This window comes from Phoca vitulina, unplaced genomic scaffold (genome assembly GCF_004348235.1).
Source record: "Phoca vitulina isolate PV1807 unplaced genomic scaffold, GSC_HSeal_1.0 scaffold68, whole genome shotgun sequence".
In the NCBI taxonomy this organism is placed as follows: domain Eukaryota; kingdom Metazoa; phylum Chordata; class Mammalia; order Carnivora; family Phocidae; genus Phoca; species Phoca vitulina.
Window position 1 is genome coordinate 5,686,621 of NW_022589771.1, and position 25,674 is coordinate 5,712,294.

The window sequence follows — 25,674 nt, forward strand, 5'->3', positions numbered from 1 at the left end:
AGGGTGCTTCCATGTTGGGGGGCACCATGCTCCTGTGCCCTGGAGGACGTTAGCAGGATCCCCGGCCTCTGCCCCTGCCAACAGCACCCGGTGTGACAACCTGTGGGAGGGGCACGGCCCGCGCCCCAGGACGGCTGTGTGGGACGTGGACGTGGGCATCGTGTTTAGGGCAGCAATGCCAGTGTGGGCCCATGGCGCCCGCCTCCCCGGCCCAGCAGGACCTGCCAGCTAGCTTTGGAGCGAGTGTAAAATCGATTGACCTGGTATAAAATATTAATAAGTGATTGGAAACTCTGTCCTAGATTCCTTCTCTGGGCATGTGCTTCTGTGAGGAAAATAAAGAGGAAGGAAAATGGGAACTGGTGAATCCTCCCGTGAAGACGCTGACCCACGGCTCGAACTCGGCGTTTAACTGGCGGAACTGGCTCCCGGGCAGCTAGGAGCCGTGCTCACGCTCTGCTCGGCGCCGGGAGGAGGGGCGTCCTCCGCTCCCCCGATGTGATTTGTACATGCACGAAATGCACTTTTGGAACCCCGGAGGTTCGCCATCAGCTGTCGCCTTCGCAGCGGCCACCGGTGGACTGTTACCCCGTTAGCGCAGCCCTTGAGACGTGTGGACCTGCCACGTGGCCGGAGGGAAGGAGCCGCGGCGACCCACCACGGGGGACTGGAAGGACGCGCCCACTCTATGTGCTGTGTTCTGATGAGTCATGTTCCCCGTCGTTTTCCTAGTTCTAGTCCAGTCACTTTTGGGCCATGTCCACACAGGCCGAAAAGGGTATAATAGTCAATAAAATGCAACAAGAAACCACCGGCCAGCTCAAAGGCACGGAGCCACGGCTCGGTGTCCACGCCCTGGGTATGAGTTTCCCATCGCTGCCATAACAAGTCACCACGGAGCAGCAATTAGGGACAGCACAAATTTTTAATCACACATGCACAGATTAGTTCCGTTACAGTTCTGGGGGTCAGGATTTCTAAGACAGGTCAGCGGGCTGCATTCCTCCCAGAGGCTCTTGCGGAGGTGGCGGGGAGGGGTCTGTCCCCTTGCTTTCCCCGCCACTGGGGCCCCTGCCCTGCCAGCCTGCAGACAGCAGCGTCTTCAAGCCCCCCGCCCCGTCCCACCGCTTCCACCACCACATGGCCTTCTGCCTCGGACCCCATTCCGTTTTGTAAGGTCTCTTGGGATTACAGAGGGCCCGCCCGATAGTCCAGGATGGCCTTTCATCTCAAGATCCACAACTTATTCCGTCTGCAGGGTCCCCTTTGCCTTGTAAGGGACACAGTCACAGATCTGGGATTAGGATGTGGATGGCTTTGGGGACAATCTCCGTCCCCCACACCCCACACATGGGGCTGCTTGTACCGGGGCCCCACTATGAGGATGTGACACACCCCACTCAGTGCAGACCTTCCCCAGCTTCTCCTTTTCTCCCTTTTGGTCAAGTAGAGGGGGAGGTGGCCTTGCAAATGGGGGGAGCATGTCCCGCCCCGACTCACAGGAGAGACCCACCACCAGCACAGGGACTCCTGCCCAGATGCTGCCAATCCCGTGGTGCCTCTGACTCTCCAGCTGTTGGTCCAGGTGGGTGATAGGTGTCTCTCCCGTGGCGTCCTCGACCCAGCCCCCACTGGTCACACCTGTCCCCACGGCCAATGCCTTCAGCATCCCAAAGTCCCACCCCGGCGCAGTGAACCCGACTGGCCTTCCTCCTCTCCCACCACGCTCCCGTTCCAGTGTTTGGGACCATGGTTGACCCTGGCCTTGCACAGAGCAAAGAGGGAGCTGGAGGGAAGAGCCAGCCCCACCCCCAGCTCTCCCCTGCTGTCTCCCAGGCGAAGCTGGGGACACAGTCTGCGGAGCGCTTGAGGAGCAGAGAGGGTGGACCCCGGAACCCGGACGGGGAACCAGCCACTCACAAAGAACACACAGGCCACACGAAAGGCTCTTCGCTGCGCAGTCCAACCGGGCCTCCCGAAGGAAAGATAAAAGTGTTTGTCCCTTGTTTTACTTTACTCGTGACGCCGTTTTTCTGTCTCCAAACATAAAGATGTTTGCAGTTGGTGCAGAACAGAGAGCAGAGGGCAGCCCACTCACAGGCTGCTCCCGTACCTGGTCTCCAACACAATGCTGTCTTAGGGAAATAACCCTGCATGCCTCCCAACAGGTACTGACCAGAAAGCAAACCGGCCCCTGGGACTGGGGGGGGGGGGGGGGGGGGGGGGGGAAGGGCAGCACCTCCCACGAAGTCCACGCCTGCCTCTGAGCGCCTGGACGCTGCCTTTCTCTGCAGCAAGTACACGGTTGGGAGGAAGCCTTCCCTGTCCTCCCTCCCAGATACCCTGGTGCCACCCCAACATCACTAATCGTGATGATGAATAAACTTCACAAATCAAGCAAGTGGCCCCGTCTTTGGGGTGGTCCCAAGGTGTCTGGATTCGCCCTGTGGAGGGTGAGGCTGCTGGGCCGCCTGCCCCTGGGTAATGAAGGGGAGGGCCTTCCTCCTTGCCGGGCTGCTGATGGGGGTTTGCAAGAGATGATGAGATGGGCTTGAACCTCAGATTCCAAGGCCAAAAGAGCAAGAAACTCCATTTTCTTTTTTTTTTAAGATTTTTATTTATTTATTTGAGAGAGAGACAGAGAGAGATAGTGACAGAGAGAATAAGCGGGGCGGGGGGCGGGGAGAAGGAGAAGCAGGCTCCCTGCTGCAGGGAAACTCCATTTTCTTTAAATTCTATAATTCTGGTTTTGACTAGCCCCCCATTCTGATGCAATGGCAGGAAAGCCCAGTTCCGACCCTTTTAGCTTCCAGAATGGGCCTCATTGTCAGGACGGGGGCCCTGAGAACAGAGCCACGCTGGAGAAAGGGAGGGATGGAAGTTTATCACGGGTTGGTGCAAGTTTGCAATTCTACCAAGGAAGAAGCCAAGAAACAAAGAGATCCGTGAGCTCTCTGTGGGCTCCAGCACCTGTGTGTTTGTAAGCCGACAGTGACCCCTGCTGACGTCCTCTGGGAATGGCCTCCTGTTACCGCAGACCCCCACCCGGCCCACCCACCGCGTCTCTGGTTTCCTCACGGCGGGGCTGCAAAAAACAGGCCTGGAAAGGAGCTCTCCACACGTCTGCTGACTCCCCTGATGTGGCGGATAGTCACTTGTGTTCACGAGCCTGTGGCGCGGTGAGGGAGACCCGACCCACCACCGGCTATATCAGAAGATGGAAGGGGGCGGGCATGGCCTTGGGGCCGGGCAGCAAAGGATCGGGGAGCCTGAGTCTGGCCTGATGGGGAATCTGGAGCCTCCGAGGGACACGTGCGTGGTGACGGGTCTGGGGCCACTGGTCCCTGGCAAACACCCTCTGTTACCTGAGAAGAAACAGCCATCGTAATTTCCCACTGAAGCAAGTCTTATTTTAGAACCAAATTTGAGAATTTTTTTTTAGATCTGGTCATGTTGGTGAATTTCATGGGCTAAATCATGTGCCCCCCAAATTCATAAGTTGAAGTCCAGACCTCCAGCACCTCAGAATGTAGCCTTATTTGGAGGTCGGGGCTCTAAAGAGGTGATAAGGTAAAGTGAGGTCGCTAGGGTGGTCCTGATGCAATCTGACCGGCGTTCCTATGAGATCAGGACACAGACAGGCACAGAGGGTGACCGCGTGAGGAACAGAGAGGACCACATCCACGTGCCCGGGAGACGGGCCTCGGGAGGAGCCAGCCCACTCCACGCCCGGACGCCGGACCTCCAGCCTCAGACTGTGAGAAGATACAATTCTGCAGTCCCTCGTCACAGCAGCCCTCGGACAACACAGTGCCCAGAAAACCTTGGTATAAACACCAAAAAATACAAACCCCTGAGCGGCTGAGCACCAGCCACGTCGTGTAGCTTGGCACAAGGCGTGTGGTAAACGGCACCATCGACCGAGCCGGTTAGATACCCACCTCCATGCACTTCCTCTCCCGACCTTTTTTTTTTCCTTTATTCTACTTATTTTTAAGCATTAAACATAAAAAAGTCTGGCTCCCTGTGGGCCAGCTAGGTCAGTGGGAGGGTTAAAGGCAAGAACACAGATCCCCAGGCGCCGTCCTGCTCCCCGCCTGGGGGAAGAACATGGTTTCTATGCTCCCTGGGCTCGCGCCCGCCCAGGTCATCCGGAAGCCGCCAGGGGCTCGCAGGTGCTCAGGAAGGAGTCTGTGTGACACAGTCCCCAAGCTTCCCCGCAGAGCCCACTGCCTTTCTCAGCCCTCGAGTAAGGGGGCTTACTGGTGGCTTTGCCAACGCGCCCATCGGGAGGAAGACCAGGTATCCACCTGGGGCCACCCCCCAGTGCTCCCAGAGCCTCCCTCCTCTGCAGAGCCAAGCTGGGAAGGAGGGTGGTCTTCTCCACTCTGAGCCACTTTGTCACCTGATCTCAGGGGCTCACGAAACCCCACGGACAGCCCTAGCCGGAACCTCCATCTTTCAGGCCCCCAGACCAGTCCAAGGAGCCACAGAGGGTAGAATTGGGGAGCACAGGCTCCCCTCCTCACCACGCAGAGCCCCCCCTCCAGCCTGCACACTGAAAGCAAGCGGGAGTACTCACAGATGCCGGGACCACAGACCTGGAGCCCCAAGAAAGTCAGTCGAGATCCTGGGACCACAAGAGGAGAATCAGTAAGTGCCTGAGCTCAAAGATAAAGCTCAGACGTCGACAGACCTCATGTACGCCAACGTCACTGGGAGATGCAGTGACAGAAAACATCCCATGTACACAGCAATGAAACAGAACAGAAGATACCCAGGACTATGCTTAGGAGAACACTGAGAACCTAAACCTGCCATGCGGGCCTGGAGGAGGACGGGTCTGGTTGGACAGGCACACTGGGTCCTTGGGTAGGAGGGCCCGGCACTGCGAAGTGCTCACTGAGGCCTCCTGGGGGCCCAGCACCTGTGATCATGACTCACGGCACAGCTGCGTGTCCAGGGTTCAAACCCTCAGCACTGCGGACATCTGGGAACGGGAACTCTTTGTTGTGGGGGCGGGGGCTGTCCTGTCCATTGCGGGGGTGTTTAGCAGTACCCCTGGCCTTGACCCAGTAAGATTCCAGTAGCACGCCCCTTTGACAGTCACGCTCACCAAACACGTCTCCAGATCTTGCCAAATGTGCCCTGGGGAGCAAAATCGTCCCCCGTTGAAAACCCCTGCTGTGTTCGCTGAGCCCTGGTCCCAGGCGATTTGTCAAGGCCCTTGGGCACCCATGACAGCACAGGGGTGCGGGGCGGGGGGGGGACCCGGCGTAACTATTTCACACCCTCGCGGAGTAGACGCGCTATTCTGGAGACGAACATCAGGAAAAAAATGTGTCTGTCTCGAGTTGAGCAGCGTGTGATGCTCTGAAGGGCAGGGTCCTGTGACATGAGGACAGAGGAAGTCCAGGCACGAACCGGCCCCCTGCCACCCAGATTCTAGATGTGGAAAGTGTGCCATGAGCATCAGAAGGCTGCAGCGTCCTTGGGCCCGGGGCCGATCCCAGCACAGCAGGACGCTAGGGCGGAGGAGTCCCTGTCCCATACCCACCCCACGTGCCCCAGGGGCCCACAGACGGAGCCTGCACACGGATCGGTGCGAATGCCAGAAATAGTTTCCATTAACAAAGAAGACATTATTCGAACCGTTGTTGGAAGGATTGCACTGCGTCTCAGGAGACCTGAGTTTGTACCCCATTCTGTCTCTGGCCCACTGTGACCTTAGGCACGATCTCTGTGTGGCTTGGGTGCAGACTGTCAGCGGGCCGACCCGTCACAGCCGCCTAGCCTCTGTTCTGGAGGAGGTGCTATCTTCCGAGCAGTGAGCAGCGGTGGGCTGAGCTGGAGTCCTTGTGGGGTCTGCCAGTTTCCAGGGTGTAAATGCTCCCACGACGGCTGATTCTGAGCAGATTTATAAAATGCCTGAGAATGTAGAAATCAGCCTTCGTGAGCTGCGATGGGCCGGCTTCAGCCCACAGGTGATGGGTGGTATGCACACTGTTCTGTGGGGAGAGGTCACCCCCTCTTCTTAGTGAGAAGAGGCCAGGACAGGCCTGCCTGTAGGCACCATAGGCTCTGCCCACTTCCAGCAAAGCAGGGAAGAGGGAGCGAGATGTGGGCTTGGACAGGGTCAGGAGAGGGGAGACAGGGACACTGGAGCCGGGAGGGAAGCAGAGCTGGGGGGCAGCAGGGGAAAGTCTGGGGCCTGGGCAGACTGTTCGATCCTGGGATCCCTCCGAGGCTGCGTCTCCTTCGAGCTCCCCACCCGGACAGTGACTCTGGAGCCTGGACCATGCCTGGAGGGGGCCTCACGCCTTGTCTCCCCAGCCTCCCTGTTCAATGGGATGCTTCTGCCTCTTCTGACCCCATTGGCTCAGCCACACGAGGAAGCCACACAAAGCCAGCACGCTGTGCCACTGAGATTTGCAGGCGGGCATCCAACTATTAAGTCGGACTGAAGTTTTAGAGACGCAGGGGATTTTAGAGATGCTCCATCACAAGTGTAACCAGAATCCAGCCATGTCAAAAGATGTTTGTAAGTTGCTGCAGAACATTTCCAGAGTCGTTAGCTTTTCACCCCTGTTTGCTTCCAAGCAAATGCCACTTCCAACTGTTGAGGACCGTTTGCTCCTAAAACTTAAGCCCCACAAAAATAAGCTAAGAATCTCACACACACACACACACACACACACACACACACACACACACACACATCTTCTTAGTGAAGCCTGCAAGCAAAGAAGTTCCCTAAGAAGTCATTTGGAAAATGATCTGGAAATGTCAGATTTCTCCTTCTCTCTGCAAAAGTGTATTTCTTTCAACTCTGAACTCAGTATCTTTCACTGCATGCCACCCATAATGAGGTAACAATTCCTTAGTGCAAGAAACCAAAGTATTTTCCAAAGAAGCCATAGCACAAAACCAACATAAACCCCGATGGAGAAATGCCTGTGAAGAGCTCGCTGCAGCGAGAGCCCGCAAAACGCCTCCCAGAAGGACAGCCCAGTTGAGTTTAGTGATTGATTTTGGAAAATGCGCGTTTTATTTGCCCTTGGGGATCCTTGGACCACTTTGACGTCCTTGATCTGGGAACAGCTAGGAAGGGCTGAGTGTGCGCCCTGGTTCACTTCATGGTTAAACACTGGGGCCCCCAGAGCGCAGTATCCGGGAGAACTATAACCAGCCTTGAGGAAAGGTGAGGAAACGCCAAATACGTCATTTCCAATCTGCTTCTCAAACCCGTGGTCCTTGGGGCATCACCTGGGAGCTTGTTAGAAATGCAGAGGCTCTGGCCCCTCACCGGCCCACTGGACCAGAAGCTGCATTTTAGCACCGTCCCCGGGGGGTCTGCATGCCCGCTGATGAGGAGCAGTGCTGTTTGCCTTGCCGTGTGTATAATGCGAAGCGCCCTCACAGATGAAGAAGGGGAAAGCAGGGAGCGGACCCCGCGACGGTGAGGACATACCGTCTTGTTATAGGAATCTGCTACCTGCATCCCCCAGGGGTCCTGGGGACAGAACCGCAGGCTCGGACCCTGCCCTGGAGGAGCTCCCGCCGCGGGCAGGTGGGTGGGACGGTGAGCGGGGAGCTGAGTATGGCAGGTGCCGCCCAGAAAAACGCACCACCTGTTCCTCGTTCAGACCGGACTGAGCCCCTTCCCCTGAGTGTAATGGCTTATAATGTATTTCACAGCTGTTTTTATTGTGGTAATAAACCTACTGGCGCTCAGCTATAATCCTCCTTATGCTATTAACATACCCTGCGACTGTCAAAGTTCAAAACTTTGTGGCACGATGAAAAACATTTATCCTGCATCTGCAAAAGGCAATAAAACCCAGTAATGTCGTGTAACCTATTTTACACACTCTCACAAACCCAAATTCTAGGCACCCGTTTTCCAATCTATTTTACTCGGCAGATGTGTTCTGGGTCGCTGCTGGATAAAATGGACCTGAGTGGACTGAGGCGGACGGTGGCGGCCACAACCAAGCGAAGGCTTATTCCTTGGAGGTCGTGTGGTTAAGTACATTCCTGCTTCATCTCGTGGAATCCTCAGGGCCACTCTGACATCACCTAACACTCAGGGACCGTCAGGAAGCCGGCCGGCTGGGAGGCTGGGCACCTGGACGCATCAGCTCGAGGGTCCTGACCGCTGTGACCCTGAGACGTGTCAAAGGGGCTCCAAGCCGGGGGTTCTCGAAGTGTGGTCCCTAGGCCAGCAGCACCTGCATCCCCTGAGGGCTTGTTACAAATGCACCCACGGAGGTCCCGGCCCAGACTCAGGGGATCAGACACTCTGGGGTGGAGCCCAGGAATCTGTGCTTACCAAGCCCGCCGGGTGATTCTGGTGCTCGCCCGAGTGTGAGCCCCTGCTGTAGAAAAACTTGCTTTGTAAAGGAACCCCACTGCGAGTCCCTTACAGAGACGGGCCCTTGAAGTCGCGGACCAGGTGCTGGTGTCAGCTTTGCTCAAAGGCAAGAGCCCTATACGACGGGAAGATGGTCCCGTGACTTTATTTAGACTCATACACATGTGTGCATTCATGCACTTGTGTGTCTATATACATATTTGTTTCTTCTTATAATTTCGGGGAAGAATAGCAGGTTCTTCACTGCGCAGAAATTCCCAGGCCAGTCTGAGGCTCTGCATGGCAGTAGCCCCATCCCCACGGCAGCTCCTGGGACTCCATCCTCAAGGGGGCCTCTGGGTGTTTGCGGCTTTGCCCAGAGGCTCACTATGAGCTCTGAGCCTAAGTTCTTGCCGCCCAGTCCAGATGTGGGAGGAAACCACACCATTTGCCCACAGGCAACAGGGGAGCTTCAACGGCCACGTGGCGTGGGCCCCTCTGCCCTCGGTGGCCTGCTCTGCTCTCACGTGGCTGTGACAGAAGCGACAGGCCTCCTGGGTGGGACGTGGGGCTGCCCGGGCGGGACCCTGAGCAAACCACCATACTCCCTCTGGTTTGCCCCTGGGTAAAATCCAAAGTACAGGGAAGCTGGAGGCATGGGTAGGGTGTCACTTGAAAGTCACTCTCTTCTCCTCCCAATGGCCGGGAAAGAGGACCACAGGACAGATGTGCACCCGGGGATGGGGCCCGGGGAACAGAGAGGGGCCCCAGGAGTGCACACACAGCCCGGCTCGGGGCTGGACCCAAGCAGTGCAGCATGCACAGGTGGGCTCACAAAACTGGCAGCTCTTCCCCAGACTCCCCCTCCCAGAAGTGTTCCTTTAGCGTTCACTGGCGAGTGTCTGCACGTGCCAGGCTCTGTGCCAAGGGCTAGGTACGCAGTGGCTGAGCTGGATGGCTTCCACTTGCCTCTCTGTCCCCAGGCTGACCCATGTGGACACATCACCCAGGCTCCTGCACCCTCGGGCCGATGGGGAGCCCGGGGGCGATGGCATGAAGGAGGACGATGGAGCTGGGGTATCTATTTCCACAGCTCACTCCCTTGCAAGGTTTCCCTCATCTTTGTAAATAGTTCCTTTCAAGCTACCCTCGGGGCGGGGCGGGGGGGGGGGGGGGGCGGTCTTTCCTGCCACAACCTTGTAATCAGTTCAAGAGTGGCTCAAGAAACAGCTCCTCACATTATCTGGATTACTCACACGTGCAACACGTATGTGGTCACCTCCTTGCCGGTTGGGAGAGGATGTAGGTCGCCCACGGCGTGCAGTAACGTCCCTATCGCTCACATTCGCACGGCTGATGGCAAGGGATGGGGGCATCCCCAGCTGCGGCTGTCCGTCACCATAACTACTAGTAATGACACAGACTGCACGTCCCCTGGCCTCTCGGGGCCCTGGAGGCACACACCCCAGGAAAGAGAAACGCAAAACTGTGGACATACAAACGAGAGCAAGCGCAGGGAGTCAGTGGTGCTCCTCCCGTGATCACTGGGCAGATGAGCTGAGGACCAAGCATGGGTCTGCTTGTAAGGGAGGCAGAGCTGAGGGCCAATTAAAATGTTCAACTCCAGGAGAGGGTGCTGGAGAAAGGGAGTGAGAAGTAGAGAGACACACAGTGGAGACGTTTGGGCGGAAACGGATGAGAGGCTGAAGATTTGGAATTGCAAATTCCCCTGAAGCCGCAGGTCTGCAAAGAAGCATCCCCTCCCCTCTCTCCTCTCCCGCCCTTTCCCTTTCCTCCTCTCCCTCCTCCCTTTCTCCTCCACTCCTCGCCCCTGCCCTCCCCCAAGGAAGGGAACCACCTTTCTCTGCTACAAAAGCCTTCCTACACCTGCTCCTGGGCGAGTTGCCTCAGATCCGATGCTAGTTCTCTGGACACCCACCCCCTCTCATCGCTCCGGTCCCAGAGAAGAGTTGAGACCAAGGGAGCCCAGGTTGGGGGGGCACAGACCTTTCCAGGAGGGAGCTGCCCACACAGGGGAGGACTGCGGGTCCCCCAGCAGCCCAGCAGGAACCCGGGAGCAAGTGCCAGACCAACTGGGATGGCATAAGTCAAGATTTTTTCAAGTGTTTGACGTAGCTGCCCTGGCCTGGGATTTACATGTTGACTTAAGCCCCAAAGGTGCGGTTAATAAGTCACCAGGTTGACTGCTTGAAGCCTGAACAAGGGTGGCGTAGAATTAATGAGGTGAAACCGTCTGGGGTCCCGGCCTGCTACACAGGACAGAAGGCAAAGGCTCTGGGACACAGAAGTGTTCTTTGCAAGTGACTCAGCCACGTCCTCATCACAGCCTCTCCCCTGCGGGGCCCAGAGGACAAGATTGCATGGGTGTCCTTACAGAGCCCTGGGGGGCTGTCCTCTGCAGCCTGGAGGGGATGCTGGGGGGCACAGAGCTGGTGCTGAATTCCGATCTCAGCAGGAATAATGGGATCCCAGAGTGGGAGCAGCACCCAAGCACCAGGGACCAGGCGGGCCCCAACACCTCGAGGAGGCATACGGATGGCAAGACAACAGTGACCTGGCATGTTGTTGTGGCTCCTTGCTCACGGGCGTCCCCGGACACGAAGGAGATGCCTACCAAGTGCTGTGTGACACGTTCAGGTATGAGAAGCCCTGGTCTGCTGACTCCTTCCCAGATCCCAGACCGAAGCCAGTTTTCTACACCCAGTCCTCACGTCTCCAGAGAGACACTTTACGACGTGCCCCCTTGAATTGCCCTGTTTTGAGAGTATCATCTGTGTCCTGCTGGGATCCCGATCTCAGAGGACCATGGGTCGGTGGGCCTTCCGTTCCTGTGGGGGCAGTAGTCATTACACAGGTCATTATAAAAATAAATCAGGAAGCTCTCCTTAGCAGAGGACAAGGGGACAAAGAAAAGCCACCCAAAGAGAGTCCAGAGAAAACAGAAACCCAAAATCAAAGTATATAGTGAAAGCTTCAGCTCGATTAGACGCTGTCTTGATAAAATAAAAGCTATGAACATAGGTTACCTTTACCTTGTATTTACCAAGATGCACATTATGCAAAACTATAGCTGTGCCCCCCAAGACTTCATACCAACCTAACTAGAGTTGCAGCCTTCCCCAGTGGTGGGATTTCCAACCTCAGCCTGGAATTCCCTGATCACTACTAGCCGGTGGCCGGCAGGATGAGACCCACTGCCTTCCCACGGGAAGGTGACCTTGCCTGAAACCACTCTTCGTCTTTTGCTAATAATTCCCTTGTCCTGCCCATTTCTGCCTACAAAAGCCTTCCATTTTCTGCAATCCCTTGGAGCTCCCTTCCACTTGTCCGGTGGGATGCTGCCCCATACGTGAATCCCCCAGTAAAGCCAATTAGATCTTTCCATTTACTCGGTTGAGGTTTTGTTCTTGGTCATCCTAAAACCCTTGTCGTTTCTTAGGTGATAAGAGATATTTGGTTTATGACCCTGGTTCCTGACACGAAGCTCCTAACTCCCTTGGAATTTCCTGGGTGATAGGAGTGTCTCTTGTTCTAACAAGGTGGCTCAGGATGGCTCCCAGATGGCCCTACCTGCCCACCCAAAACTGAGACCGAACCAAACAGCAAGCAAGAACTGGCATTCGTGTACCTGGCAGGAGAGAGAGCCCTGAGAGGCTGGATCCCTAGCTAGGGAGGGGGGCATAGACAGGCTCCAGGCCATCCCTTTGGGTTGAATGAGCAGGTGGAGGAGCTTGTCTGAGATGGTGCCCCAAGAACCTCACCCAGGAAGGCAATCATGCAGGGAAGGATGTGGCCCCCAGGACGGCTCCAGCAGAGGGCCGAGGCCAAGGAGACAAAGCCACAGGGCTGGCGGAGGCCAGGGGACAGCCCCAGTGTTGGACATCCTGGAATATGAACTATTTCCACCTTGAGGTCAAGAGGAATGTTGTAATTGTTCCACTCATGACAAAGACATTTGGCAAACAGGACTCTGCCCTCCCCAGCATTACACACAGCAGGTTCCACACCTGGTGAGCTCCTTCTGGACCCGGCCCTCCCGCGGATAACAGCTATGCACTCTGTGCAAGTTACAAAACAAGGCCCGGATGCCGGTGGAGAGGGGAGAAAAGGCAGCCAGCTTCTAGAAGAGAGCCAACAGCTGCAGGAAAAGGTGGTGAGCATGACGTCCATTCGTGTGGCCTCAGCCTGCAGCTGCTGCAACCATGCAGAGCGACCTCAGTCCCAATGGCCCCTGCCTGGCCTGAAGGGCCAGAGGACTGGGTTCGGGGCAGACACAGCCCCGGAAAGTGAGCGGAGAATCCAAGAGCAGAAAAAGCCAGAAAGAAGGACACTCAAATCCTGCGGATACATCTGCCTGATTAGATTCACCAGACTGCAAAGTTCTGCTCATCAAGACTCTGCCAAGAAAACAAAGAGGCAAGCTGCAGACAGACAGAAAACATGCATCTGGGGAAGGACCCGTATCCAGAATAAAGATCTTTACAATCCAAAAAATAAGATAAGCCACTTAGGGGCGCCTGGGTGGCTCAGTTGGTTAAGCGACTGCCTTCGGCTCAGGTCATGATCCTGGAGTCCCTGGATCGAGTCCCGCATCGGGCTCCCTGCTGTCAGCAGGGAGTCTGCTTCTCCCTCTGACCCTCCCCCCTCATGCTCTCTCTCTCTATCTCATTCTCTCTCTCAAATAAATAAATAAAATCTTTAAAAAAAAAAAAAAAAGATAAGCCACTTAAAAACCAGAAAAGTATTTGAACAGACATTTCACAAAGGATGACGCGTAAACATCCAAAAACCACATGCATTAACACTCAGTATCACTTGCCTTAGCTAGAAAGAGCAATATGGACACAACTGATGAAATTTGAATGAAGATGTGTGGACTGGGGAAATTCTAGCAAATCCTATCAATGTGAGATTTCCTGATTTTGCTAATTACATGGTAGTTCCGTAAGAGAATGTCTTTATTTTTATAAAATATACTCTGAAATATTTAGGCGTATCTTACACTCAAATGATTCTGAAAAAAAGTAGTATCTGTTTACCATAGCCCACCTCACCTGTGGTTCCGTTCTCCACGGTACAGTTACGGCAGTTGAGAGAAAAACCCTCTGAAGCTCTGAGCTACGACACCAGTTTAGATTTCTTTCTAAGTCAGCATGACGGTACGTACAATTTGTTCAAACCAAAATCTGACTTCTGGCCCACCACCCACACATCGTGCACCTGCTTTGTGAATGAGTAATCTGAAGAACATCTTGTCCTTCAGATTCCCGTCAATGCCCCTGCTCCCCACATTCCTTTACGATAAAACTCGTGATTCCTGCCTATATGCTAATCTGTAATCTCTTGGGCTCTCACAAGATGCAAAAAAAAAAAGTATATAACTCTGTAAAAACTGTTCATTCTCCAGAGCACATTCTTCCCTGTGAAGAGCTTGTTTCCTGGACAGCTGTCCTAACGGGGCCTGAAGAAAACTCTCTTTCTTTTTTTAGAGATTCTAAAAGGTTTATTCATTTTGTGTCGACACAGTCAACCACCAACCAGAAGCAGATGATGTATCGTTGGAAGGTCAAAAGTAGCCTAACCCTAGGTCAGAAAATCTATGTCACTCACCTCACTCCACTTCATCACACGGGCATCTTATCTCCCGTCATCACAAGACGGGTGAGCTTAGGGCAATAAGATACTGTATGAGACAGGGCGCCTGGGTGGCTCAGTTGGTTAAGCGACTGCCTTCGGCTCAGGTCATGATCCTGGAGTCCCCGGATCGAGTCCCGCATCGGGCTCCCTGCTCAGCAGGGAGTCTGCTTCTCCCTCTGACCCTCCCCCCTCTCATGTGCTCTCTCTCGCTCTCTCTCTCTCTCAAATAAATAAATAAAATCTTTAAAAAAAAAAAAAGATACTGTATGAGAGAGACCACATTCATGCAACTTTCATCACGCTATATTGTTATAATTGTTCTATTTTATTATTAGTTACTGTTGCTAATCTCTTGTAGTTCCTGATTTATAAATTAAACTTTATTACATGTATGTATGTATAGGAGAACACAAAGTCTATAGAGTTCGGTACTACCCATGGTTTCAGGCATCCGCCAGGAGTCTGGGAACATACTGCCTGCAGATAAGGATGATTACGGAACTGCAAAAATATGCTTATACACACATATACTGTTCTTTCTCTCTTTTTCATGCTCTCTTTCTGAAGCAAATGGAGCAAGATAGAAATGATTCCGGAGTCTGGGTAAAGCATATACAAGTTCCTTTTACTATTCTTGCAACTTTTCTATAAGATTGAAATCACATAAAAATAAATTACAAAACATCAAAACCACTGGAAAACGTAATGAAATTTTCAAGGACTGATGGGGTTGTGCCAAAATGACCAGAAGTGGGTATGAGGAGCTACCAGTGGCCAGAGCTGTCCATTTAAGCACGATAAAGACAAGGATCACAGTGGGTTGAAACACATTGAATCAATGAAAATCCATGAGTCCACGAGGACCGCTCAAAAAAGAGAGATCCAGGACAGACCAACGTGCCAGCATTTGGAGCATCCATTAAACTAACATCCTGCTTTTAAAATTATTCAAGAGAAGGAAAGAAGCATTTATCCTGTCTTCCCAGGAGGACTGTATTTCATGGGAACCAAATAAATCCAAAACTTTCCTGCCTAATAAATGTAGAAGGGACAGTAGATTTAGAAAAAATTGTAACCATTACAATTATGGTTAAACAATGGTGGTCCCAAAGATTTCAGGTCCTAATCCCTGGAATCTGTCAATCTTGCCTATTCAGAAAAAGGGTCTTTGCAGGGGTGATTAAACCTCTCAAGGGCCCTTACAAGAGAGAGACAGAAGGAGATGTGATGATACAGACGAAGAGGTGTCAGGTAGTCAAGGAGCACCGGGGCCCCCAGGAGCTGCAAGGACTTGTCCTCCCCTACAGCTTCCGGGCTAGCCCAGCCCTGCATGGCCCTCAGGTTTCGACTTCCAGCCTCCAGACCTGTGACAGAAGTGTTGATTGAAGTCGCTCAGTTTATGGTAACTTATGACAGCAGCCCCAGGAAACTAACACAACAATGAGAGTGATTCAGACAACGATCGTTAGCCGGTGTTGAAACACGGAGGTAAGTGAGGCTGGAGACTGGAGGCTCTACAGTGCAAAGTAACAGCGCACACACCACTTCTAGCGGCAGGGGACTAACGCAGTCCAGACTCACTCCTCTTCTGACCTGATGACACAGGGAGTACACAACGCACAGGATGGTGAATTTAGTCAGCCATTCACAAATGGTGAATCCACCAAGCCTTTAGCCGTAACTTCTAGGAATAAGAAATACAGGGGATAGCAGAACAAGCTAAGAGGGCCCAGACACATCCAGGAGCTGCAACATTCTGCGGGCAGCGGCTCGGTCTTGCAAACCAGTGATGCGGGAGGGACTGCTCCCAATAAAGGGCATAAGACTCCCCAGCGCAAGGCCATTCCACACCCTGACAGCGTGCCTCACACAGCGTGCTCCACCGTAACCACCTAAGTCCCCTGTCCCTTCTCCCTCTGAGGCATTCAGACACCTGTTCCCTTGTGATGGGTGGTACTTAGAGCACACAGGCACTTTGAGAACACACTAAGGGAGCGCCAAGTAAGTTGAATTGGGGAGGGATTTGGCAGTGTGGGTTTCTGGAAAATATGCATGTTCCTGATTTGTAGTAACTTCCACGTGCAATTCAGTTCTTGCTAGCTGCTCTGGAATAGCTTCCAGAAATACCCCTGCCACCCATTTTGGTGACTTGCCCAGCACTCCGACACATAGATATGGGGTCAAAGGTCAGATCTCCACCTGCCCTTGTCTCGTGGATCCAGCACCACATCTATGGGAGTGGAGGAACGAGGTTTGAGGAGCACAGCGCCAGGCTCTAGTCTGTAGATATTACTTCAATCACCAGACACATAAAGTTGGACTCTCTCCTGTCAGAAACGTGATGATGCAGCATATACAATATTTGATGTGAATCACACACAGTAGGATTTTATCAGACTGCATGTTGGTAGCGCACAATCCTGACGCAGTTTCGTGAACCCCAAGATGTGGGGTGTTCTATCTCCTCAATGGTCAGTAATTATAAACCACACTAAAGGAATAGCTGTGATGACTTCCCTAATCTCCCTACAGGAAATCTTGCAAAATTATTGTCATAAGAAGAGGTTAGCAAAGAGTATCCTGGCAAAAATGTAGGAGAAGTGTTAGAATATCAGTATTCTGATAGTTTTTTAGATGTGCTATTTGTGGATTCACCAGCTTTTTAGTTTGTAGTTTTTTTGAAATTTCTTACTCTAAAATAGTATCTGCCTTAATGCAATTTTATATTCATAATGTTCTGTGTGTTTTTGTAAAGAGGTTTGGATACCTCGTTCATAATGCATTGTTCTTAAAAAAGCCCCCTGTTTTGGGACCTAATGACCATAGATGCAGCACATGGTGCTGGGCACACCAACTACAGAGACCATTCTGGGGTGAACTGGAGACACCACCCTCCAAGCGACTCTGGGGATGGAGGAGGATGACGTGAATCTGGGGAGATGGGAGACCGGGGGGGACGGGGCTCCTCCAGAATCACATGTCTTCACAGTGGTGCTGGCCGAGCCAGGGGGGGCCCAGACAGCGTGACTGTGGTCTAGGCATTAGCCCCACTGCCCACCGGAGGACCTGAGGGGTATGCACCACAGGTCAGAGCCATGTCTGTGGGAAGCCCTGCCCCTTAACCATCTGCAGGGTCCCCGAAATCCATACTGGGATGCTGAAGCCATGGAATGGGCAGGAGCGCCCCCTCCAGTGGTAGCTGATGGTTTCTTGCCCGAGCCCAAACTTAATTTTTTTTAAGACTTGATTGATTGATTGATTGATTTGAGAGAGAGAGAGAGAGCTGGGAGGAGGAGCAGAGGGATAAGCAGACTCTGCACTGAGCATAGAGCCCGACTTGGGGCTCAATCCCATAACCCCGAGATCGTGACCTGAGCTGAAATCAAGATTCAGATGCTCAACCAATTGAGACGCCCAGGCGCCCCGCCCTAAGTCTATTTACTGTGCTGTTTTGTGCCCCTTGCACACAGAATTATTTTCTAGGGTCTTCGTAGCTCTCTCAAGGGAGATTGGAGAGAGAAGCTTTAGTAAGTGTTACTCTATGAGCGTGGCCAGAAGGCCACCTCCATGAACCGTCTTCTGTGGTGTTAGGGGTGTGTGACCTCGTTCTTTATCCCAGGAGAAAACAAGGCTGAACAACCACAGCCAAATAACCTGGAGACTTCCAGCTTAAAGAACTCGCAGAGGCTCATCCATAAACAAAGGATGAGGAAGACATTTATTCATACTGTGCACTATTTAACAACTAATGAGAAAGATTAATAATGGATTAGCATCAACTGGCCAAATAACAGAGCATTTTGGGGATATAATCTCCTATTCTTCCTGCTCGCTTCAGCTCACTCTAGTAGCTCTGACTGTTTACTTTCTTCTTCTTCAAAACTAACAATTCCTGAGGGGAGAAAAGAAACATGAGTATATTCCACACTCATTTTTTCTATTTTGAAATTCTGTGTGCTAACAGATCTTTTGCAATGAATAATATTATAAATATTAAGCATTTACTGGGCAAAAAATACAATGTTAAATTTTATCTTATACAGACTTTTGTAGTCTTTCTTCGGTACCAGTGTTAGGAGTGCGTTGGACAGTTAGGAGTCAGGGCCAGCGTCCCCAACAAGAAAATATGGAGTCTGGACAGCTAAAATAAAATAGCACTGACATCTCGTTTTGCAGCTTAGACAGGACCAGACTAACATTCTGCTTTGCAGCCTTTGCAGAAGTGACTTCTGCAAAATGTCCTAAAATAAGACAATTAACTACCAAAGCATTTGTCAATATCATGGGCAAGGGGCAGTTAAGACATAAGCCCCCAGATGGCAGCAAAAAAAGACAATCAGCACATGGACATTAACCTAATAGGTAGACAGATACGTGACCAGAGCCCTGATTGGCACGATTCAGCAAACCCTGACTGCTTAAGATAGCAAAAGAACTCATAAAAACCCCTAAACTTAGACTCTCCGAGGGCAAATCTCTCGGGACCCCTCCCTCTCCGGGAGCTTTCTACTCTTGCTCAATAAACTTTGCTTTGCTGCCCACCACTCTCCGACTAGTCCACCTCTTCATCCTTCGAAGTGGTGTGACCAAGAACCACAGACCTAAGGGGACAAAAAATCCTGTAACAGCAGCAATAAACTAAGCAAAAGATAAATCAAAGTCAATGCTGAGAATATTCCCATGAGAGTGAGCTCAGTAACTATCTTTGCCTGCACACACTGTCCACATATGACCAGCTTTACAAACGTGAGGCGGCACTGCTCGGCCCTTGCTTCAGTCAAAAGAAAGGCAAGGACTTGCTACATTCTGATGTTATCTTGAAAGTATCATGAAAGTTAGAGTTATTTTTTATTGTGAAGTAAACTCTATAACCCTCACTGCTGGCAATGAAAAGAGATTAGTAGGCTGAACCTCAGACATAATGTAGGAATCGTGTTAAAGCTTGAGTTCTTGTTATTGTCCTGAAACGTTTGCCTACTAGGTCCATTGTTTACCTTAGCCCCTTTTTCGTTTAAGGCGTTCTGACATTTTGGCACCTACCCTGGGAGGTGCGAGCAGCACCATCCCTCCCCTCCCGCCCACTGCCCCGCTCTCAGGAATACTTCTGACGCTGTCGCACCTGCTCCGTGCCCCTTCCGGCACACCGCCGTCAGTCACAGATTCTCCACGCACTTCCCATCAGCCCTTGGTGCCTCCAGGGTCCCCTGGTTGGGCAAGCAAGGTGACCCCCACCAGACGTGCTCAGGATCAGCCATAGCCTCCATGTAGGGAGCATCCGTATACCATCTAAATGCTCTACAGACGCAGGCCTCCTCCATCCTCACAAACCTCAGGGCACTGGGGACAAATGCAGGATGCAGGGGGTACAAGCAGGAGGTCCCTCTGGCTGCTGCTGGGAACCCCTGGCATCAGCCCCTGCGCTCTCCGCCACGGGCCGCCGAGCCACCAGCACGGGCTTCTTCGGTGCACCACGACGTAGTTCGACTCACTTGCCAACAAAAGCCTAACTCTGTGTGCGCCTAACGCTTTGAGATGGAAACCTGTTTTACAGTTCATTATTGCAGAGATTATCTTCAAAAAAATGGGGAGTACAAATGTTCAAAAAAGATATTTGTTCTTAATTTGCAATAGAGACAGACTAACCTGCATGGGGTCCCCAGCCCAGCAACCACCAGACCACTGGGTCCCTCACCACCAAGATACCGCCTTAAGCCAGACACAAGAAACTGGGCTCCAAGAAGAAAGCCCTCTCTGACTTCCTGGGGTGCCCACAGCACTTGGAAGATTTTGCAAAGATTCTAGGAACCTGAAGCCCCAAGCAGACTGAAGGTTGAATCCCTGGCCTGTGACCCGCAGATGCAGAGGCTTCTGGATTAATGGTACACTCAAACCCACTTAAAAAGGGCTGATTCCCAGCACTGCTGGCCCCTAATCAGACTCCTGTGATTCGACCATGGTAAAATCAGGTAAAAAAAAAAAAAAAAAAAAAAATGAAGCCATGTTATAAATCTCTAGTGAGACTCTGCAGCCTGAGGCTGCTCTTCTGGTAAAAATGGAGATAATTAGCACGTGACAGAGAGCGAGAGGCCGTGCAGGGCAGCAGGCCGTCGCCCACACAGTCAGGGGGTTTGTCGGAGTGCCTGAGAGAGCAACAACCCCACGGCCCCATGCGAGTCCTCAGCCGGCCCCTGAGATCTCGTCCCAGTCCCCGGGGCAGCCCATGAGGCCAAGGTCAAAGACAGGAGAACCCGAGAGCCCTCCCTAGTGTGCGCCCGCCCCCTCCCTGGGCCCGAGTGCGTGCTCACCCTGGTCGATGGTGTCATATCGGAAATCCTCTCGGCCCTCCTCCCTGGAGCCATCTCCATCGTCCTCCCCAGGCCTCAGGGAGTCAGTCTCCCCCTCAGAAACATCTGCCAGAGCCTGGCCCTCCTCCGAGAGCTCCCCGCCACCTGACATGAAGCCACAGGAACCACTCTCACGTAGGCTGCAGGCCTGGGTCTCAGGCGGCTGCTTCCTGGCCTGTCAGCGCCCACTCCCTCCTGCTGATAGTGTGCCCGCCACCCCCTCCGGGGACCCCCTCTCCTGCTTGAAGTCACCCAGTCCAGCCCAGATCTGGAGTGCCCGAGCCCCATCTCGGCAAGGGGTTCAGATGGGGCACGTCTACTTCCCACCGAGAAGCTACACTCTGTTCCCCAGGGTTCACAAGCTGATGGGTGACAATTCCAGAGAGTCGATGAGCATTGCTCTCCAAAGGGAAGGGAATGCCCACAAGCAGAGACCAGAGAGGGGAGGCCTGACCCTGCCATGCCTGGGGCTGTCTCCGCCCCAGATCTCTCCAGCTGGAGGAACCCCAATACATTAGGACTCCTGCCCAGTGTAACCTTCTCCAACAGCCCTCGGCACCTTGGCTACCTCTCAGGAAGACCACTGGGATGGGGACGGACAGCTGCGGCTGTCACCGGGCTGCTCTCAGCCCTGGCCCAGGCTCAGGCTCACAGCCAGTCGCAGACCGAGTGGGGTGGGCTTTTAGCAGCAGTGCTTCCCAGGGGACCAACCAGGTTGTCCATCTAGCCAGTCAGTCCCACTGCCCCCCCCTTTCCACCCCCAGGAGGATCCGACCCCCCACATTATCCTGCACACAAAACAGGCCCAGAGCCCCAAGCCCACAAAGAGGAGGTGCCCAGTGCCGGCACTCTGGGGGCACCCCGTACCCTCAGTTCCTGGAGCCTCTTCTGGGCCAGGCCCGTCCGTAGGTGGCTGCTCTTCGGGGAGGGTTGGGGTCCACAGAGACAGTTCTGTGATTTTGGTGGCTTTCCATTTTGGAACCACGGTCATCATTGTCGTCTCCTCCTCCTCCTCCTCTTCTCCTCTTTCCTAATTTAAGTTCAAAAATGTAAAATTACCAGCATGTGTGTAGACTTGGGGTGGAATGTTTACCCCGGGCGGCGGGGGGGGGGGGGGGGACATTCGGCCACCATGACAGCACAGCTCAGTGGTCAGCCCAGTTGTCAGCTGCCCCTGGTGGGATCTCGGCTCAAAGGTGGATCTTGGAATCACTAAGACGAGGCACAGACAGCCATCACCACGTGGCACATTCATGTTCCCGCTCCTGCCGTGAGCGGCTTCCGGACTTGACATTCCCAGCCTTCTGGAGCAGTTAAGAAGTGACCGAGACCGGGTGTGGCTTTCATGTGCTCGGTCACATTTTCCGGGTCTCAGATTCTTTGTGTATAATTAGCTAGCCTCCCTGGCAGGAAAGGGCTGGAGGCATCCTAAGACGACCATATAGCATGGAAGGGCCTGAATACTAAAGCTGTAGAATCAAGGATTGTGGGGGAAATGAACTCCCATGAAAGCAGAGGGAGAGTTGATCTCTCTAAATGTGGGATCTTTTGTAAGAGTGTACAATTCCGGCAACTGAGCAGCGGCACACGCCCATTGGGCAGAGCATGCCAGCCTAGTCCCCCGTTTTGTAACTGTCACAAATTTCCCAAGATCTGAGTATCAATAAATGTGGGAAATGTCACTGTCACATAGAGGATGATACCTATGACAAAGAGTGACAGAGACCTACCTATTACTTCCACTGAGTCGCTCAGAACTAGATGGCTTGGTTGCCAAATTTCTGAGCTCCATCCCCATGAAGGGTGATGCCAATGCCCTAGAATCACCGGGGGGCTCGTGAAAACAGGGGTCGGAGCTTCTGCGTCAGGACGTCGTGGGTGGGGATGCGATGCTGCAGGCCCCGGACCACACCTGGAGAGCCGCCGTCTCGCGTCCTCTGTGCACTGTGACACCCGGTTTCTCTGCTTATCACAGCCCCGTCATCATCCCAGAAAGCTCAGGTGCGGCCTTAGACTAAGGCCCTCGGGTTGTGTGTAACTCCCCAGGCTTATTCCTGAACAGGAGCGGTTCTGGGGGCTTATGGCAATGGCCAGCTGCTCCCCCTGACCGCAGCTGCATGGCGGCTTCCACGGGAACAGTGACGTGATACCGCTCGGTTCCGGCAATTCGGGTCTGGACCGAGGCACGCGCACACAGGGGGATGACAGCACAAACGTTGCCAAGAGCTGGCATGACTTCCATATGACCTGATGGGATCTGTGGGCTCAATACCCCCAGGCAGCTCTTTGGCCTACGGACAGAGGATGCTGTATGCACTCTGCCACTCACCACATCTGTTAGACGATACTCCCCGTGCTGCTCACATCCGATATCAAACACGTACTTTCCAGGGCCGATAGGCTGCGGGCAAGGAGAGACCAAGAAGGGCTTCACTCTTCACCACCCAACGGAGCACGCAAAATGCCGCGGAGATGTCACCTCCAGAAAACCTGCCCAAAGTCAGGCGGTGGGACAGCCAATGCGGATTAAAGACAGCTTTTATGAACTGATGGCCAATGGAATTACCAAGTATAGAGGCTGTTTGCTTCGTTATTTAAACTTTAGTTTTATCTTTACAAAAGTAATGTATTTATTACAAAAATTTCACTAAGTCCAGACCCACAGGCAAACAAGGTAGAGATAGAAGTGCTAATAATATTGTGACATGGTCTTGGGGCCCCTGGGTGGCTCAGTCGGTTAAGCATCTGACTCTTGATCTCGGCTCAGGTCATGATCTCAGCGTCATGAGATTGAGCCCCTTCACAGGCTCTGCGCTAGGTGTGGAGTCTGCTGGAGATTCTCTCTGCCCCTCCCCCTGCTGCCCTCTAAATAAATAAATAAATAAATAAATAAATAAATAAATGAGATCTTTAAAAAATGTATATTGTGACATAGTCTTTATAGCCTTATTCCTTATTTCTAGTACATAGATTTTTCTAAATAAAAGTTTGACCGTAATTACACACACCGACTCATACTCTACTTCTACCTAGAAACATGGCATAAATGAATTCCCATATTTACCAATAGTCTTCCACAATGCCAGTTCTCAATCTGGTATTTTCTTTCACTTAAGAATTAGAATCTATTTTACCCATCTACTATTGTTAATATTTGGCATGCCGATGCTATCCTTGGACAAAGACCACTGCAGGAGACACATTCGGAGTCATGTCTTATGTACATTCTTGATATTTTCCTCAGGGAAGTTTTCAGAAGTGGAATTTCTTGTATACACACACACACAGTGTGTACATATATACTCACAAAATATATAGGCACACCTATTTTTTTATATATTGACCAGAATGAGGCTCCAATAATTCTCCTTCCCACAACAGCACTTAAGAGCCCCTTGTCTTCAAACAAGGGGCTCTTATTTTTCCTGGGCATTAACATTTTGCTCTATCTTTACATTTTTTAAAGATATATAAAACAGGATCTCATCATGAAGTCACATCTTTAAGCTATTAGTAGGGTTGGATTTTTTTCAACATTTTTGACCACTTAAATCACATTGATTGATGCAAATGCTTTATGTATTTATATTTAATGTTACAAATATCCTGACCCCATTGGTAATTTATCTCTTAAATTTTCTTTATGGTGCGTTCTAATCAATAAGGGATTATTTTTAGCAAGCAAAATCTGTTGGGTTTTCCTTTATATTTCTGTTTGGAAAGTCCTCTTTCCTCATTTCAAAGTTAATGAACATTTATTTTTTTCTGTGGTTTTGTTTACATTTAATCCTTCACTCCCTCTAGTGCATGTCTTCATCTCACGCTGGATAACAAAGTGGCTTTGTTTTTCTCCCAAATGGTTATCAAGTTGTCTGAGCACCGCTCCTTGACTTCTCCCCATCATGTGCTCATTAGTTTAAATGACGCCCTTTTCAGGAGCTAAATTACCACCGTATGCACTTGAATCTGTCCCTAGACTTTCTAATCTGCTTACAGATTTCCCCATGGAGATCAGTGAAGCAGATTAGAAAGTCTAGGGACAGATTCAAGTGCATACAGTAATGCATTTATCAAAGCTTTAAAGTATGTTTTAACAACTTGTCAGCAAGGATATGAACAGGTAATTCTCTGAGGAAGATAGTCAAACCAGTAGCAAAATTGTGTAAAGATGCTGGACTTCACTAGGAATCGGGAAAATGCACATTAAAACAAGAAGACATTTTTTAACCAACAGATTTGCAAAAACATTAAAGACTGGTGACATCCAACAACGTTGGAGACTATGTGACAGAGACTCTCAGAGTCTATTCACCAGAGTATGAACTGGCAGAGCCCTTTAGAGCAGTTGTGGTGATATCAATCATGATTCAAAATGTCAATATTTGTAGACTCAGCAATGGCAGTATCGAACCTATGTAAATATTCCCAAATGCGCAAAAAGAGAGACATCTCTGTGCGTATTTTCGTGGCCTGATGTACTGTGATCCTATTTATATAGTGACAGCCCCGTGCTGTCCGTAAACGTTTGCGTACGTGCTGCACAGAAAGATGTGCGGAGGGTCACACGCCAGGGGGAGAAGGGAGGGCTGGAACTCAGGTGGGCAGTGGAGGGCCGAGCGTCTGGGGGCTTTACAAGTGGAACGGAAGCTGACCCTTGAACAACGCAGGTCTGAACTGCACCGGTCCACTTATATGCGGATTTTTTTCAATAAATACAGAGCAGCGCTATAAATGTGCTTTCTCTTCCTTATGATTTTCTTAATAACATTTCCTTTCCTCTAGCTTACTGTATTATAAGAATACTGTATATAATACATATACAAAGTATGTGGCTTGCTTGGTGGTAAGAATACAGTGTATAACACCTGTAACATACAGATACGGCGTGTAACACCCGTAACGTACGGATACGGCGTGTAACACCCGTAACGTACGGATACGGCGTGTAACACCCGTAACGTACGGATACGGCGTGTAACACCCGTAACGTACGGCTACGGCGTGTAACACCCGTAACGTACGGATACAGCGTATAACACCCGTAACGTACAAAGTATGTGTTAGTCGACTGTTTATGTTGTCAGTAAGGCTCCCGGTCAACAGCATGCTCTTGGTAGTTAAGTTTTGGGGGAGTCAAAGTTCTATGCGGATCTTCAACTGTGTGGGGGCAGAGGGGGGGATCAGGGGTCAGTGCCCCTGGCCCCTGCATTGTTCAAGGTCAACTGTACTTGTGTGCTATTTGCATAGTTTTCACTAACTAGCAGAACAAAGCTCTTGTTCTCCAGGTTAGTCTACGCTCAGCTGCATTCGTTGATTCTT

General features: G+C 51.8%; 2 protein-coding genes across 4 annotated transcripts in view; one reads left to right on the forward strand and one right to left on the reverse strand.

Annotated features, from left to right (window-relative positions):
* Positions 1 to 481, forward strand: part of UBASH3A (ubiquitin associated and SH3 domain containing A) — a 35,389-nt gene extending 34,908 nt beyond the window's left edge. Inside the window, exon 14 of one of the 2 annotated variants that reach the window (XM_032392613.1) lies at positions 303 to 481. In XM_032392613.1, coding sequence (XP_032248504.1) covers positions 303 to 440 — 138 coding nt within the window. In that variant the 3' untranslated portion in view covers positions 441 to 481. The remainder of the gene's footprint in view (positions 1 to 302) is intronic. The other variant, XM_032392614.1, reaches the window with a different exon arrangement.
* A 2,588-nt stretch (positions 482 to 3,069) lies between these two features.
* RSPH1 (radial spoke head component 1) overlaps positions 3,070 to 25,674 on the reverse strand; it is a 30,337-nt gene continuing 7,732 nt past the window's right edge. The window contains exons 6-9 of one of the 2 annotated variants that reach the window (XM_032392679.1): positions 22,685 to 22,756; positions 21,223 to 21,385; positions 20,317 to 20,460; positions 3,070 to 3,365 (exon numbers count right to left, since the gene is read on the reverse strand). In XM_032392679.1, coding sequence (XP_032248570.1) covers positions 3,211 to 3,365; positions 20,317 to 20,460; positions 21,223 to 21,385; positions 22,685 to 22,756 — 534 coding nt within the window. In that variant the 3' untranslated portion in view covers positions 3,070 to 3,210. Of the gene's footprint in view, positions 3,366 to 17,444; positions 17,904 to 20,316; positions 20,461 to 21,222; positions 21,386 to 22,684; positions 22,757 to 25,674 lie in introns of those variants that run through there. The other variant, XM_032392680.1, reaches the window with a different exon arrangement.